The sequence below is a fragment of the Artibeus jamaicensis genome, unplaced genomic scaffold (assembly GCF_021234435.1).
Source record: "Artibeus jamaicensis isolate MK-2021 breed Jamaican fruit bat unplaced genomic scaffold, CSHL_Jam_final scaffold_537, whole genome shotgun sequence".
NCBI classification, from domain to species: Eukaryota; Metazoa; Chordata; class Mammalia; order Chiroptera; family Phyllostomidae; genus Artibeus; species Artibeus jamaicensis.
This window is the reverse complement of record NW_026522047.1, coordinates 21,757,504-21,773,994: the sequence shown is the minus strand read 5'-3', so window position 1 is coordinate 21,773,994 and position 16,491 is coordinate 21,757,504. Positions and strand designations below refer to the sequence as shown.

Below are 16,491 nucleotides of genomic sequence, written 5' to 3'. Positions count from 1 at the left end.
GAAAAGTCTTGCATATCTTCCATTTTTCCTTATCAAATAAGAACTAAGTCAGAGAAAGTATATACTTTAGGAGATGACTAAGGCACGGGAACAGAAATCCTAAAGGGAGGTGGCTAAAGGATTTGCAGGAAGTGTAAACTACACACTTTTTGAGATCAAAATGCTCGAGAAAGATAAGAAAGGAAGTAATGATAAAGTAAAAGGAAAAAACACCTAGAAACCGTTCTTTAAAAAAATCTCTTTTTCCTAGACACGGAAACGGGAGTAACTTGACAAAGAGGACCGGACGAGAAGACGACAGCACAACCTCCCTCCCAAACTCCAGCATTCCTTGGACGTCCCCACGAGCAGTCAGGCTTGGGACATTTCAAAAGCAAGGCTTCTCCTCCTGCACTACTGCCTGGAGAATCTCTCGGAGGGACTATCACTGTCTGCCGCCTCTCAGTGAGGGAGAAAGGAAGTGGGGTATGCAGGGGGAGAAGAGAAATAAAGGATGGACACCAAACCTGAAGGTGGCCCACTCTGAGACTTTAATAAAGACCTGTATCCTGCAACCCCTCTTCCCACCCAATGCCTGCAAAGCCAAGAGGGTGCCGCCCTGTAAGGGCCTGGCCTCCCTCTTCACCTAGCTATTTCGGGGGACACACTCTGGGAGGACTGGAGGAACGAAAGGGCAGAAACCAAAGATCGAACACTCGGGAAGACTAAGCATAGAAGTGTCCTGTGCATGTCCGGAACCCCAAAGGCAACGTGTCCACCACAGCCAACCACTTAGCTAGCCTTCCTCCGCCTCCTTCCAGGTGGGCCAGCTCCGCCCTCACCTGTCTGCTGGGAGCCCGGCAGCACTCACGTCGAGGAAGATCCTTGCCGCTGCTCTCCGGAAAGGTCTTAAACCCTGGGAAGGAGTGAGCGGAAACGCTACCTAGGCCTTTTCCTTCTTCCCCTCCCCCCACGCACCTCGGCTTCTCGGGGGGCGGGAAGTCAATGCAGCTGTCACAGCCTCTCACTGACCAACCGCCGAGGACACAGCCAGGGGACCTCCCTACCCGGCCCAAAACGCGAACTGCGGGGCCGGAAGTGAGGAAACCGGAAGTAGCGCTGTCCTTGACTTTGGACGTCCTCTCTCTCCCTCAATCTCCTGTAGCCGGCCACGTCTCTATGGTGCCAGCGCGTCTCCCTGGAGACCTCTCCGCCCCTCTCCCGGAGGATGGCCCCGCCCCTCTCGCAGCGGCCTTAGCAACCACATCCGGGGCTCCCCTGGTGCCGTTGCCCTGGTAATTTTCTGTCTGCGGCGGGATCACTGAGGGATGTGTACGTGGGTTCCGAGGCACTGGCCAGAGCTGGGAGCTTGCGGAAGGGCGTGCGGGCCTGACCTTGAGTGGTCGGAGGTCTCCAGGAGTCCTCGGTATTCTTCTTTCTCCCTCACACACCCCAGCCTCACGCGTTAGGCATCTCCCCCAACAGACGGTGAGCCGGTGGCGGGAGGGTGAAAGAGGACGTAGCTCACCGCCACGCAAATCACGGGAGAGCCAAAGCTTCTTTCTCAGCTGCGGGAGAGTTCAGGGGTTGTTCCAGTCCCGCGGAGGGTGGGAGGGTGGAGGGAATGCGGGTTAGAGAGCAGTTGGGATGCAGGCGCCTCACCCCCGCTTCTTCAGTGCCTGGAGAGCCCCCGCCTGCTACGTCACTCACGCTCACGCCTTTCAGGAAGACCAGACCACCCACGCCCCCCATCTCTGTGTTCTTGTTAACTTTCAGCCCTGTGCGCTCGCTGATAGTGAATCCCTGATACTTCTCTTTCCTGCTACTCTTTATCCATACAACTGGTTTCTGCTTTCTTTGTTTGCCCGTTACTTAAGATCACTGCCCTGCCTGCAGAAACCGCGGAACAAACCCTTCTCTTTGAGCCCTCTGTAGTTTCCTAAGTTGAGGCCCCAAACTGTACTCAGGATACTCTCCCTAGCTCCAGCGCTGACTAGAGGGAATGGATGGCCTCTCAGTGGGGCTAGACATATGTGCAGCTCATTTACATAGTGTACACACAGTTGGTTCGCCCACACCCGTCTCCCTTCAAGGTTCTGGACTGCTTTTCCTTTGACAGCCGTGGCCGCTCTTTTACCGGCATTTCACTTCTAGAAAGGCGAAAGGTAATTGTTCACTCCGTGGAATTTATCCTTCTTTAGACCATATTTCTGGCCTGCCTTTCCTTGTCACATTTGCTAACAAGGTATATTTCATAACTTATTTCATAAGTGCCCAAAGGCAGACTCTGCCTCTTCAAATTTCTAGGGACTTTCAACATAGTGAACAGCACAATATCTCCCTGTACAGATATCTTCCCCATATCCGTAAATAGTAAATACCTATGACACTATAAATGTTTCAAAGGTAAAATAACAATATTTATGATCTGAAGTCTCCAGGACACCTCCTCTGGCAAAAAAAAAAAGTGCTGAAATTCCAAAACATAAATTTGTATATAAAGGACCCCTATCTTACATAGCTCTGTTCTTGAAAGCGAATGTATGCCAGTTCACTGTAACTTCAGTTCTGTAGCTTACTGTGGGCTTTTTTTTGGGTTCAAATCCATCTTGTTAGTCTTCTCAGTTATAAGAAAAGGATCCCAATTAGAATAATTACTGCTCTTATAGAATAGAAACCGAACAGAATTTGGTTGCTGAGTACAAGTGTTCTGCAGTTCCAAAAGGGTGACCAGGAGGAGGAAGTGCAAGACGGTACTGGTGCTGGCGATTCTTGAGTGACGTGTACGTAACTGCTTGAGCTGGCTGGTACCCTAAGGATTCCTGCTAGTTGTCTTGAGTTTGGGGGCATGTAGCTTCGTTAGTTAGTCTATTAGTCTGTTGCACTCAGAGGCTTTTCTTATGTTAGAAAGGTGGACACTTTTCTAGTTATTTTTCCTTAGCTGGATGGTGTCCTTGGAAGCTGCTAATGGTTGTGATAAAGATTCTGATGGATTTGAACCCAGTTGGAACTAACGCTAACTTCTACTTGGTGAAGGTGTTATGGTTCATGTCAGGTACTTTTCAGTCTCGTATGATTCTGGTCCTGTGTATAATTAGTCCTCATACATAGTGTTATGCTGTGCAAGGCTATGTACAGGATTAATCTTACCAATGATTTCTCCTGCTCCAAGGGGAATTAGAAGGCAGGTTGGCTTGAAGAAAACACTGGAAGCTACTTCAGCTGGTGATGGAAAACAGTGAAATTCTATGTACTTTCTTTGGGGAATTTTTCATACTGCCTGAAAAACCTTATTTTAAACCTAGCCTTGCTTAGATGGACACATTTTTTTTCTTCCTCTTTCTTTCCTCCCTCCTTTCTTCCTTTTTTCCTTCCTTAACCCCTTTCCTTCTTCCCTCCTCGTTCTTTTCTTTCTTTCTCTTTCTTTCTCTTTCTTTTCCTTTCTCCCCTCCCTTCCTCCCTCTCCTCCCTCCCTCCGTCTCCTCCATCTCTCTCCCTGCTTGCCCCTAGAGCCTGGGGAATTCTACTTGCCAGTTTTCAGGGAGAATAGATGACAACTACTTATCTCTCAGTTGGCAATTATGTTTGGAGAGATGAGAAAAAGGGAATAGCTGCCTGCCATGTATGCTTATACAGGGGGATTTTCTACTTATTTACCTTTGTACTATTATTGTCTATTATTCAGCTTTCAAAAAACCAGGTACCATTTATTCATTTGGTTTGTGAGGAACTCTAGCAGCCTACCTTTCATTTATTGACCAGAAGGAAAGAGGCAACAGGTTACTATTCCTTTATGAGGAAGTAAATATTAATGTAACCTTGTTTCTTTGCTTTAGATGTTGAATACTGTATATTACTTATCAATATTATTTCCTCAACAGAAAGAAAAAGGTACTACCTTCAGATCTTTTTTAGGGGAATTCTGGTAATGTAATAATTTCTTCACTTTATTAACAGTTCCCTTTTCATGGAAAAATATTTAGTTACTGATCACACAGTGTAATTCTCTGGAAACGAATTCTTTATTGGAGGATACTGATTAATAGAACACTTAAAATATATTTTATTGATTATGCTATTGCAGTTGTCCCATCCCCCCCATACCCCTCTCCCACCAGCATTCCCCCACCTTAGTTTATGTCCATGAGTCATACATATAAGTTCTTGGCCTCTACATTTCCCATACTATTCTTAACCTCACCCTGTGTATTTTGTACCTACCATTTATGCTTCTTATTCCTGTACCTTTCCCCCCATTTTCTCCCTCTCCCTTCCCACTGATAACCCTCCAGGTGATCTGCATTTCTGTGGTTCTGTTCCTGTTCTAGTTGTTTGCTTAGCTTGTTTTTGTTTTTGTTTCTGTTTTTTTAAGGTTCAGTTGTTGATAGTTGTGAGTTTGTTGCTATTTTACTGTTCATAGTTTTGTTCTTCTTTTTCTTAAATAAGTCCCTTTAACATTTCATATAATAAGGGCTTGGTGATGATGAACTCCTTTAACTTGACCTTCTCTGGGAAGCACTTTATCTGCCCTTTCATTCTAAATGATAGCTTTGCTGGATAGAGTAATCTTGTATACAGGTCTTGCCCTTTCATGACTTGAAATACTTCTTTCTAGCCCCTTCTTGCCTGTAAGCTCTCTTTGGAGAAATCTACTGACAGTCTGATGGGAATTCCTTTGTAGGTAACGGTCCCCTTATCTCTTGCTACTCCTGGAATTCTCTCCATTTTAATTTTGGCTAATGTAATTCTGATGTGCCTTGGTGTGTTCCTCCTTGGGTCCACCTTCTTTGGGACTCTCTGAGCTTCCTGGACTTCCTGGAAGTCTATTTCCTTTGCCAGACTGGGGAAGTTCTCCTTCATTATGTTTTCAAGTAAGTTTTCAATTTCTTGCTCTTCCTCTTCTCCTTCTGGCACCCCTATCATTTGGATATTGGAGTGCTTAAAGTTGTCCTGGAGGCTCCTAAGCCTCTCAGTTTTTAAAATTCTGTTTCCTTATTCTGTTCCAGTTGAATGTTTGTTTCTTCCTTCTGGTCACATTGTTGATTTGAGTCCCTGTTGATTAATGGAACACTTAAAGAAGGCCTTGAACAGTAGAATGAGTAGAACATAAAAGTAGATATTGTTTTAACTACAAAGAGAAAAAACTGAAGTTATTCATAATTCCATGACCTAGAGTTAACATTTAGCATTTTAGTTGTCTTTTTTCTATGTGTATATATTTTTTCTTCATTTATTCAACAAATCATTAGTGAGAACCATTTTTTTTGTTAGCATTACACACTCTAGGAATAGCTATGAGCCTCTGGCCTCATGTGACTTTCAGTATCAGTTGTATCTGTTGGTATACAGTTTTGTATTTTGCTTTTTTCACTTAATACAGTATTCAATTTTCCTCATATCGAATAATGTTTAGTGGCTCAGCAGTATTTTAGCATATAGATTTTCCTTTATTTACTTATCTAATACTTTTGGTTGCACATTAAGGTTATTTCCAATCTTGTCTGTAATTATAAAACAACTAAGGAATATTATAGTGTGGTAGAATTCTAAGATGATTTCCAATAATCATCACCTTGTATAATTCCCTCTCTTGTGAACATGATAGGATATCATTCCCATGATTATGTTATATTACATTCAAAAGGGATTTTGCAGATGTACCATATTTTGCCATGTATAATGCACACTCACATTTCTGTGAGTATGTATTACATAGGTATACATACCCATGGTATGTAATCATATCCATGTATAATGTGCACCCTTATTTTTCTCTAAAAATATTGGGCAGAGAAGTGCGATCTTTACATGGCAAAAGACAGAAATTAAGGTTACTAATCAGTTGACTTTGAGTTCGTCAAAGGGGAACTAATCTGGGTGCACCTGCACTGATTCCATGGGCCTTCAAAGAGCAGAGAGCTTTCTCCTGTTGGTGGCAGCAGAGGAAGTCAGAGAGATTGGAAGTGCGAGCGAGATTTGACTTGAGGAAGGTTCTCGTTGCTGAAATGAAGGAGGCCACAGGCAGGCCCCTGACATAGGCCTCCAGGAGCTGAGAGCAGTCTCTGCTGACAGGCAACAAAAAACCAGGACCTCAGTCCTACAGCCACAAAGAGCTGAAGTCTGCAAATAACCTGAATGAACTTGGAAGCCAGTGTGTTCCCCAGAGCCTCAAGATAAGAGTCCCACATGCCTGGCATCTGGATTTCTGCCTTGTGAGACCCTAAGCAGAGGACCCAGACTTCTGGACCCACAGAACTGTGAGATAATAAATGGCTCTTGTTCTAAGCACTACCTGTGTGGTAATTTTGTTATGCAACAATCAAAAATGAATACATTTGTAAACTTGATTATTTTTATATCTATAATTATTTGGGGGGGGAATCCTAGGTAATGGACCTGCTGAATAAAAGTTCTGTGCATTGTTAAGGTTTTGTATCATACTGCTAATTTGCCCTCCATGAGCTTTGTACCAATTTATATGCCTCCTAATAACCTATGTTACTGCATCCAGGAGGACACTGGACACTACCATTCTGACAGGCAAAAACAAACACCCAAAAGGTATCTCCTATTTCGAAAGAAGATTTACATTTCTATTATTACCAGTAGAGTTAACCATAGTTTTCTTTAGTTAGCTCTGTTGTTCACAAAGAGAAAATAGGCACTAATGGGTAGTACAGCATTTCTCTGCTGTAATATTTTCAAGGGGTAGAATGATTAATGAGCTTAATTGAGAATGAATAATTCTAAGAAATATTTGCTGCTGCCATACTCTCAGATGTAATACTGTGGGAGAATGCAAAATGTCAGCTTTATTGATTAGACAGTAGGTGCCTTGTTCATTTCTAGGGGAAAAGTCTAGCTTCTCCAATTTAGCATTAGAAATGTGGTTATTTCAGTAATAAAGATATATTGTATCTTACCAGGGAATATTGTAGCTTTGACTACTGTTTTGGAAGGAAATGCATGCTATTACCGATAAGAAAAAATAATTAATACCTCCCTAAATAAACATATCACTTATCAATTTGATCAAGATAATCAGTAATTTCTGATTATATATATTATATTGCTTCATTTGAGATGGTATAAGGGAGGAAATTCAAGCACCTTTTTCTGTAATCCTTGTAATTGGGATAGTAAGGTTTCTTTTTGACAAGTGAAATAAGGCAGAAAGAATAAAAGGAAGGACAAAAGAAAAGTGAGAGTGAAGTTGGCAGATTGAAGAGTAGTTTTGCTTGGTTTTGTCTTTCTTAAAAGTTGGCTCTTGCTACCTCAATTTCTGAAGGTTGGTATCTTCCTAATAAGCAAGATATTTTTAAATTTTTATTTTGAAATAATTTTAGATTTTTAGGAAATTGCACAAAAACGTACAAAATATCCCACATATTAGCACTTTCTTTTTTAGTTGAATGGTCAAATCAACTAAATGGTCAAATCCCTCAGTTGTTATTTGTGTTCACAGAATTCACAATGGCCTGTTCTGTGGGGTCTGATACTGCCCTTTGTGGTGGTCGTTGGGTTTGGTTGGGCACTGGAAATGCTGACTTGGCTTGGTGCTGGGGGCACGGGTGTGTAAGTGTTGTCAGAGGAGGCCACCCCAGCGTGATTTGGGGGCACTGTAACACAGTGAGGAGCATGGCCGACTTGACTCGAGACAAAGCCTGGATCCCACACTGCACTCGAGCACACTGTAACTGTATGAGTTTTGAAGTCCACTTGTACCTTCCTCCTGAGTTGTTTGGAATATAGGAAGTAAAGAGGTTTGGAAACTAAAGCCTAGGCTCTCATAATTATTAAGACCTCTCTTGCAATGACAATAACAGCAGCAAACTCCCTTACTGGTTGTAATTCCTATGACAAAAATTACTTTTTTTATTTGGACAACAAAGGCGGAGGAATTTTGACAAATTTTTCAAAAATAATTTTTGTGCAAAAAAAATGCATGTGTCATCTTGAAATCCAGGAGGACAGAGAAAAACTAGAGGAATGCCGCACCCACAAGGTTTCACACAGCAGTTACACCACGTGTCAGATTAGTTCGCTGACTGCATCTGCGGTGGGCCTGAAGCCTGTAGATTCAGTATGGTTTCCTTTAAGAGACTCTGCTTTCAGTATATCCAGGGGTGGGCAAAAGTTGGTTTATAGTTGTTGGTATGGAAAAAGACAAGTAATACAAACAAATAATACAGTAATGAGTGATAATATAAGAATCAACTGTAAACTTACTTTCGCCAACCCCTGCACAGTAAAATTCCAGAATTTTAAAGATTTTATTTATTTATCTTTAGAGGGGAAGGGAAGGAGAGAGGGAGAGAAATATCAATGTATGGTTGCCTCTTGTGCCTCCCTGGCTGGGAACTGGCTTGTAACTCAAGCACGTGCCCTGACTGGGAATCAAACTGCGGTTCCTCTGGTTCATAGGCCTGCACTCAATCCACTGAGCTACACCACCCAGGGCAAATTCCAGAATTTTATATACTGACATAACAAAAGGGACATTAGAGAGAAAATAAGAATGATGATATCATCACCAAACATTCACTGAACACCTTGTAAGGCGCTAAATGTTCTGCTCAGTGCTTTACATGCTCTCACTGAATCTCACTGAATGCACTGTAACCCTTTGAGGCACGTGCTGTAGTGAACCCCTATTTTACAAATAAGAAAACTGAGGTCAAATGGTTGAGTAAACCACCCAGGATCACATAAAAACTAAGTGGCAGAGTCACCTGTCAACTCAGGTGTGTCTAGCCCCAAAGCCCCTGTCTTTACACTGTGGCAGGCCCAAGTAAGGAAGGGGGGAGGTTAAGACCCACGGTCACGCTCCTTTTTGTTCTTAGTCTAGGTCTTTTTCTGCATTGTCCTCTTAATAATTTGTTTACTCCTATGCATTTTGTCAAGTTTTTCTGGCCTCTGTGCATCTGGCTAATGTGTCAAATCAATAAAGTAAAGTTAGGTTTTCACACATTTAGATAGAATAAGATTTAGATTTTTAAACTAATGAAATCACTTGATTTTTAATGAAGCATTTTCTTTTTTTAATTTTTATTTTATTGATTTTAGAGAGAGAAAGGGAAAGAGAGACAGAGAAAAACCCATCAGTTTTGTTGTTCCAGTTACTGATACCTTCATTGATTGCTTCTTGTATGTGCCCTGACCAGAAATCAAACCTGCAACCTTGGTGCATCAGGGCAACGCTTTACCGACGGAGCTGCCCAGCCAGGGCCTGGTGCAGCGTTTTCTACCAGATTCCGACAAAGGAGACACCGTCTTCCACATGCTATTAAAAGTCGGACCTTGTGACTGCTGTCTGACTATGTTTTTCTTTTAGAGAAGTCAGAGGGGGCAGTCTGTGACTGCATGTAAAAAATAGCTGCCAAAGATACATCCAGCATCATTTTTAGTTCTTTAATTTTGGTAAGCCCACATTTTCAAAACAGATTAAATTTGTCTGGTTTATTTCAGAAGTATATATTACAAACCATGCAAAGGCAAGTGAAAATTCAAATGACAGAGCAGAGCTAAAGAGCTTTTTACAGAGGCCCTTCTGAAGGTAAGCATTTCTCCTGCTTTGGTTATTGTATTTTCAGAAATATGCTCCCATTCTTTTTTAGTATTAAAAGCATAACTAATTAGCATAAATATTCTTTTTGATATTCAATTGACATATCATTGATAAAAATGCTGGGGTTTATTTTATTTTCTGTTTTTTTTGTTGTTGTTTTTGTACATTTTCAAGAGACAGAAGATATGTGGTCAAGCCCTGGAAGGATTCCACTGTTTTCTTCTCTGCCATGAAGAGACTTGGAAATGAATGGGTAACATTTTGCATGAAAGTTTCTGAATGCTATTTGCTCTTACCTCTGAGACCTTTTGTGAAGAATTAACAGGAGGTTTAATGCCCAAATGGATAAAATGGGTCATCTTAAAGGATTGAAGTTCCAAAAATACATCAGCAGGATTGGACAGGTCTGACAAATGAGATTTCTCTTTGAGCTTACTTCTGGAACTATAAACCGTGCCGCACAAGGTCTTCTAAATGATTGAACAATATATATTTAATCATCAGTTTCCTAAGGAATAAGACTGCGTACCAACTTTTTAATATATGAAATAGCTAAAGAGCAGCAATTGCTGTCATACTGGAAAGGCAACTTAATTAAAGAAACACCAAGAAGAGGAGAAATCTCTATATAAGCACTGGGCAAGATGGCAGAAGCTCCTGCAGATGCCTCAACTCTGCCTGTAACAGTGAAAAAAAAGAAAAGCCTGTCCATTGAAGAAAAGATCGACATCATAAATGCAGTAGAAAGTGGCAAGAAAAAAGCAGAGATTGCAGCTGAATATGGAATAAAGAAAAATTCTTTGTCTTCTATAATGAAGAATAAAAACAAAGTTCTAGAAGCTTTTGAATCTCTGAGATTTGATCCAAAGAGAAAAAGACTGAGAACTGCTTTCTACACAGATCTGGAAGAGGCATTAATGAGGTGGTATCGAATTGCTCAGTGTCTAAATGTGCCAGTTAATGGTCCAATGTTGCGTCTAAAAGCTAATGATTTTGCCCAGAAACTGGGACACAATGATTTTAAGTGCAGTAATGGATGGCTGGATCGCTTTAAATCCAGGTATGGTTTAGTATTCAGAGCTCAGCCTGTAGAAGCTACAGGTGTATCAGTAGACCCTTCAACTGTTTGGCACCAAAATGTACTTCCTTATTATTTAAATGATTATCATCCTAAAAATGTTTTTAATATAAAAGAGACTGGGCTGCTTTATCGAATGTTGCCTACAAATACATTTGCATTTAAAGGAGAAACATGCTCAGTTGGAAAGTTATGCAAAGACAGAATAACTGTGGTGGTTGGGACAAACATGGACGGCTCAGAGAAACTTCCTTTGCTTATCATTGGGAAAAACAGAAACCCACATTGTTTCAAAGGTATAAAATCATTGCCTGTGTGTTATGAAGCTAACAGAATGGCGTGGATGACCTCAGATGTATTTGAACAGTGGATGCGGAAGCTTGACGAGAAGTTTCAAGCCCAGCAACGAAGAGTAGTAATTTTTGTTGATTCTTTTCCTGCACATCCAGAGGTAAAGAACCTAAAGTCCATTGAGTTAGCATTTTTTCCATCCTGTTTGTCTTCCAAATTTATAGCTATGAAACAAGGTGTTATTAAAAGCCTTAAAATCAAATATCGACACTGTCTCATCAAGAAATTTTTAAGTTCTGTTGAAGGCAGCAAAGAATTTACATTTTCCCTGCTAGATGCAGTTGATACCTTGCATCTTTGTTGGAGGGCTGTAACCCCTGAGACTATTGTCAAGAGCTACGAGGAGGCAGGATTCAAATCCCAACAGGGAGAAAGCGACAAGACAAATGCAGACACCGACACTGGTCTCGATCTGGTTGCCCACGCCCAAGCAGCAGGAGTAGAATTTCCTGAAGGTTTATCTATAGAAGAGTATGCCGCCCTGGATGATGACCTGGAGACATGTGAAGCAGCACCAAATGGTGACGTGGTGTGGACCAAGGAAAGTAAATCAAATGAAAGTGGATTTTATATTTCTGATGAGGAGGATGATGGTGGATCTCTGGGAACTGACCTTCCTTTACCATCAAAAACCGAGGCAATAACTGCTTTAGATACCCTTAAAAATTTTCTTAGAAGTCAAGATATGAATGATGAGCTTCATAATTCTTTAGCAGACCTTGAAATTTTTATTAACTCTTTGTCATTTAAGTAATTATTTATTATATAACATCTGAAGAGCAATAGTTTTTTTCTGCTGTATTTTACTATATGAGGTATATAAAAGGAAAATACCACTTAAACATAGAAAATGAAAAATTAGTAGTCTTTGGTTTATTTGCAGATGTCTTTGATCTGAATAGAAAAACTCCCTAGGTAGATTAAATAATCATTAAGTAAATGAAAAACTTGAATTTCAAATTAGCAAGCTTTTGAAAAGTAGAAAGGCCTTGTATGTCAGCGGCCTTGTACTTGAGAAATATGGTATATAAGCTAAAAATAAAAAAATTCTCCAGCTGTCTGATTTATACAGGTTGAATTGGTGATTGCTGTTTCCCTTTATTAATGGTCAGATCATGTTCCAGAATATTTTAATTTACCTACCTCATCTGAGAAACAAAATATCTCTTATTGCTTAGTTATTTGTTTTTAATACATATATGCCACATATAACTAGACTCTTAAGTATCAAGTATTAATTTTAGATTACTTAACTTTTCTCACAACTAGCTAATCCTCCTAATAAGAAATTATGGAAAACTACTAAAAATAAAGTCTTACGCAAATATACACCAAAATGATTTTAAATTTGTCTTAATTATGTTCAAATTATTTCTACATAAGGTCAAACAAAAGACCATGACCTTGTCAGATTTTTTAAATCTATAACCAGAAGATGCTATGGATTCTTCCTAAACTCTTGTATGTATGTCTAATAGCAAAGTACATTATTGAAACATTTATTAAATTCTTAAGATATTTATATTTTAATAAGACTACTCTTAAAAGTAAATATGAAAGTTACATATGCTGTTACCAGAAAAGAAAATACCTTATGTGGTTCTTAGTTTTCTAATTTTAATAGCTGAAGCTTATAATCTGTAATATTTCATTGTTTTCTTGAATTTTATTTTTAGGAAAAATTGAGATGGCCTTTCAGTGTATTCTAATGTATTTAATCCCCTCCCTTCATCTCCATAGTAATATTTTGGATTAAAAATCTGTTTGAAGAAGCTTTGCCTACAAAATATTTAAAAATATTGTATAAAATTATTTATTCTTCATCTATAAAAGTCTTTCAACAGCAGAAATATAAAAATGTGTCAGACTTTTCTATTTTTAAATGATAAATTGTATGCTTATTTAACTTAGAGCTAATTTAGGGTTCTAGTTGAAAGGTGTTTTGAAAAAATAGAAAATGTTATTCAGATTATTTTTAATATGAATTATTATTAGTGTGACAAGAAAAGACATATCTGGAAGGAAATATTTATAGAAAGTGTTTTTATTTTCCACTGTTGATTTACTCTGCTTTAGAGATTCTGTAATAGCAAGGCTTAAAAATGTATTAAAATTAAGAGAGTTTTTTTAGAGTAAAATATGGATTATTTACATTTAATTAAAAGCATTCTTATTAACGATTTGATTTAAATTTTTAGTGCGGCAGCATCGTGGACCTACAGCGGCTCTTGAGAGCCCAGCTGTAACAGTAGTACCTGTCATGTATTGAACCCTCAACACTTTTTTCCCTGCTTTTTCCACTTCATAACATTTGGGTATGGAATATTTTCACTCTAATCATTCCAGATGTCATATGACATAAGAATTATTATCTTCATTTTTACAGATGAGGAAATTAAAATCTGAAAATAACCAAATTGTTTGGTTAAAATCTCAAAGCCCAAACTAAAATGCAGTAATTCCCTGTCGCATAGTCCTGTGTTATTCTATCTGTATACATTTACACTTTTTTTCTGACCCTATAAAGAAAATTCTAGTATTTTCCTTTGAGTTTAGGAGCCTGAGGGCGAAGCATGTTGAATCTGTGCTGATAGCTCCATTCATCAGATTTCTCCTGGGAACACTATTGATAATGAAATACTGGGGTCTCTTCTGATTGGGTAATGCTGTACCATTCTAACACACAGGGTCCAGTGGAGTTCTCTTGAAAATATTTAAAACAACTTTAATATTTCCAAAGTGCTGAAAGCATCTATTCTTTTTTCCCCTATAGGATATGATTTTTTTTTAACTTCTGGGGCATAATAAATCAAGTAAGACAAGGTTACTATATAAAGAATAAGAAAAAAATGCCTGTGGATTTAAATTCAAAGATGAACTTTAAGTTGCTAATGTTGTGAATTGTTGTGTTCAATCTACAAGATGTGTAGATTTAAATAACTTTCAGAACAAAACATTTAAAAAACTCACTTTTCCAGGACACTGAAAATCGTACCGCATACCTTGTTCCTGGTTTATCTTCTCTATGCAGTTGATACGAGTTGGGGCTGAATGCCACGTGTCTTCTCAAAAAACAACTTGACTTACAATTCACCTGTTCTTTAGTTAAATGTGGTATTATCTTCATTGTTTCTTGCCTTATAAATCCCTGCTGTTCTGTGTTTTTGCCTCTTTCTACTTCATGGAACAACATATCTTATGTTGAATTTGGGACACCGATTCACTGCCAATGACTACTGAACTGCGAGTAAAAGGTTTGGTTCAGGATAAAGCAGGATACTGAGTAAATCAAGGCCTGTGGGTTTCATGTAGCCTGCCTGTCCTCTCATTTGGACCTAAAAACAGATGTTAAACATCCTTTTTACTGTGTACAAAGCAGAATAACTGGGGGGTAGAGAGATGAATTGGGGGAGGGAAAAGTTGGAGAACTTCCCAAGCAAACACTTCAGATGTCAAGAGAAACCCTTTTCAATTACTGGCCCAGTAGTGGCTCTGTAGAGACTGGCAGAGAGAGATTTGCCCCTTAGGAGAGACATCACCACTTATCTGCCTGCAGGTTCAGGGTCCAGTGGCAGGCAGATCTTTTCAGGCACCAAGAGCCAACCTGAGCTAAGGACAGGGTAGCATAAGGCAGCCAAGAATCTACGCCAATTGATGAGAGTTCCTATCACCACAGGAGATAAAGGCCTAGGTTGAGGCCATAGTTTGCACCCAGTAAGTTCTCAGAAAATAATTTCATTCAATGGAATACATTAAATTCAGTCCTAGTTTTATGCTACCTTGTGAAAGCCATTTCATTTCTCTAAACTGTTTGCTCCATCCATAAAATGAGACTGACACTTCATTTGAATTTCTTATGGAGAAAGAATATTTTGCATATTAATACATTTAGCAAATTCTAAAAACTTTCACAACTGTGAGGAATGACTGGAAAGGTGATTTTGTTACTACTTCTAGATATGCCTGAGTATTAACACTGTGATCACTAAACTTCAGTGACAACTTTTCTTGGCATTGTTGTGTGTGATAAGGAAGTCATCATTTCTAGAAATATGCAATTTATCTATAGAACTAAAAATGTATTCATTTCGAATAGGGAGTAAGTGACTCAAAAGTCTTCATCTATCCTGAGTTGATCCTTGTGCAAAGCAATTCAGTAAAATAAGTACACATCACAAAGGAGCCCTTTCTGTAAGGACATTATTTCATTTGATTGCACAGTTTCCTTGGGCGGTGAAGCCAATGGTAGTGCAGAGTGTGAGGGAAGATGAAGTATATAAACACTACTGTAGAAGTCTGCTTGGGCTGCCATAACCAAATACAAAATACCATGTAGACTGAGTGGCTTAAACAACAGAAATTTATGTTCTAATAGTTCTGGAGGCTGGCTTCCGAGATCAGGGTGCCAGTTTGTGGTGAGGGCTCTCCCCTTTCTCGGCTTGGTTTATCATTGACTTTGTCAAGATTGTCACATGACTTCTTTGTGCCAGTACGGAGAGAGGTGGGGGGAGAGAGAGACCCAGGTCTCCCAGTGTCTTGTCTTATAAGAGCACCAGTCCCATCATAGAGGCTTCCCCCTCATGGCCTCATCTAACCCTAATTCACTCCCAAAGGCCCTATCTCTGAATCAAATACCATCACACTGCAGGGAGGGGCAGGAGGGCTGGAATTAAGGCTTCAGCATGAATTTTCAAGAAAACAAAAACACTCAGTTCATAACAACTACCTAGTACCAATAAAGGTATTCACATATTCAGTTTTGAATTTGCTACAAACTAAAAGGGAATGCCTATTTCAGAATGTGTTAATCAGCTACAGTTATTAGGAAGGACTTAACAAGCAATGTAGAAATACACAATGTCCTTGAATAAGTGGGAAGACTCAATATTGAAATATATCTTTCCTCCATCTTAATCCCAATCCTAATACAGATTTGTCAAAAAATTTACAAAATAATCCTGATTTTCACCTAGAAGAATAAATACTATATCAATACCTAAAAATTTTTAGGAAAATAAGTACTACGTGATTTAACAGAAGTTTAAACAATATGGTATAACAAAAAGAATCACCCTGGTGGGTGCAACTCAGTTATTTAGAGCATCGTCTCATAAACCAAAAGGTTGCAGGTTCAATTCCTGGTCAGGGCACATGCCTAGGTTGAGGGTTTGGTCCCCACTAGAGGCATGTGCAGGAGGCAACTGGTCCACATTTCTTTCTCACATCAATGTTTCTGTCTTTCCCTCCCCTTTCCTCTCTAAAAGCAATGAAAAAATATCCTCAGGTGAGGATTAAATAAATAAAACATAAAAAGAAAGAGAATAGGTCATCAAAGGAAGAATATATGAGGTCTAGAAAAAGACGATAAATTTGATATGAAAGAACAAAATAGCTTCTAATCAGTGGCTAAATAGGTGAATTATTCAATAATTAGTACTGGGATAACTGGCTGGCTATGGGATATTTTTTTAAGCCATACATCAAAATGAATCCTAAAGGGGTTAGACTCTGGAAG

At 39.3% G+C, this 16,491-nt stretch overlaps 2 protein-coding genes across 13 annotated transcripts in view; one reads left to right on the top strand and one right to left on the bottom strand.

Moving 5' to 3' along the window:
* ARFIP1 (ADP ribosylation factor interacting protein 1) overlaps positions 1-1,063 on the bottom strand; it is an 84,654-nt gene extending 83,591 nt beyond the window's left edge. For 4 of the 8 annotated variants that reach the window (XM_037168057.2, XM_037168055.2, XM_037168066.2 and 1 more), the window contains exon 1: positions 822-951. The gene's annotated coding sequence lies outside the window, so the exon portion shown is untranslated. The other 4 variants (XM_037168058.2, XM_037168062.2, XM_037168059.2 and 1 more) reach the window with 2 other exon arrangements.
* Positions 1,064-1,190: 127 nt separating this feature from the next.
* Positions 1,191-11,730, top strand: TIGD4 (tigger transposable element derived 4). 5 transcript variants are annotated; one of them, XM_053658152.1, is made up of 4 exons: positions 1,191-1,467; positions 2,073-2,144; positions 9,448-9,535; positions 9,722-11,730. In XM_053658152.1, exon 4 carries the CDS (start codon positions 10,192-10,194, stop codon positions 11,728-11,730), a length of 1,539 nt encoding a protein of 512 aa, XP_053514127.1. In that variant the 5' UTR covers positions 1,191-1,467; positions 2,073-2,144; positions 9,448-9,535; positions 9,722-10,191. The 5 variants fall into 5 exon arrangements, 4 of the variants coding, with proteins under 4 accessions (XP_053514127.1, XP_053514126.1, XP_053514128.1 ...); XM_053658151.1 differs by lacking the exon at positions 2,073-2,144; XM_053658153.1 differs by lacking the exon at positions 2,073-2,144 and having other exon boundaries at positions 1,219-1,274.
* The last annotated feature ends 4,761 nt before the right edge of the window (positions 11,731-16,491 follow it).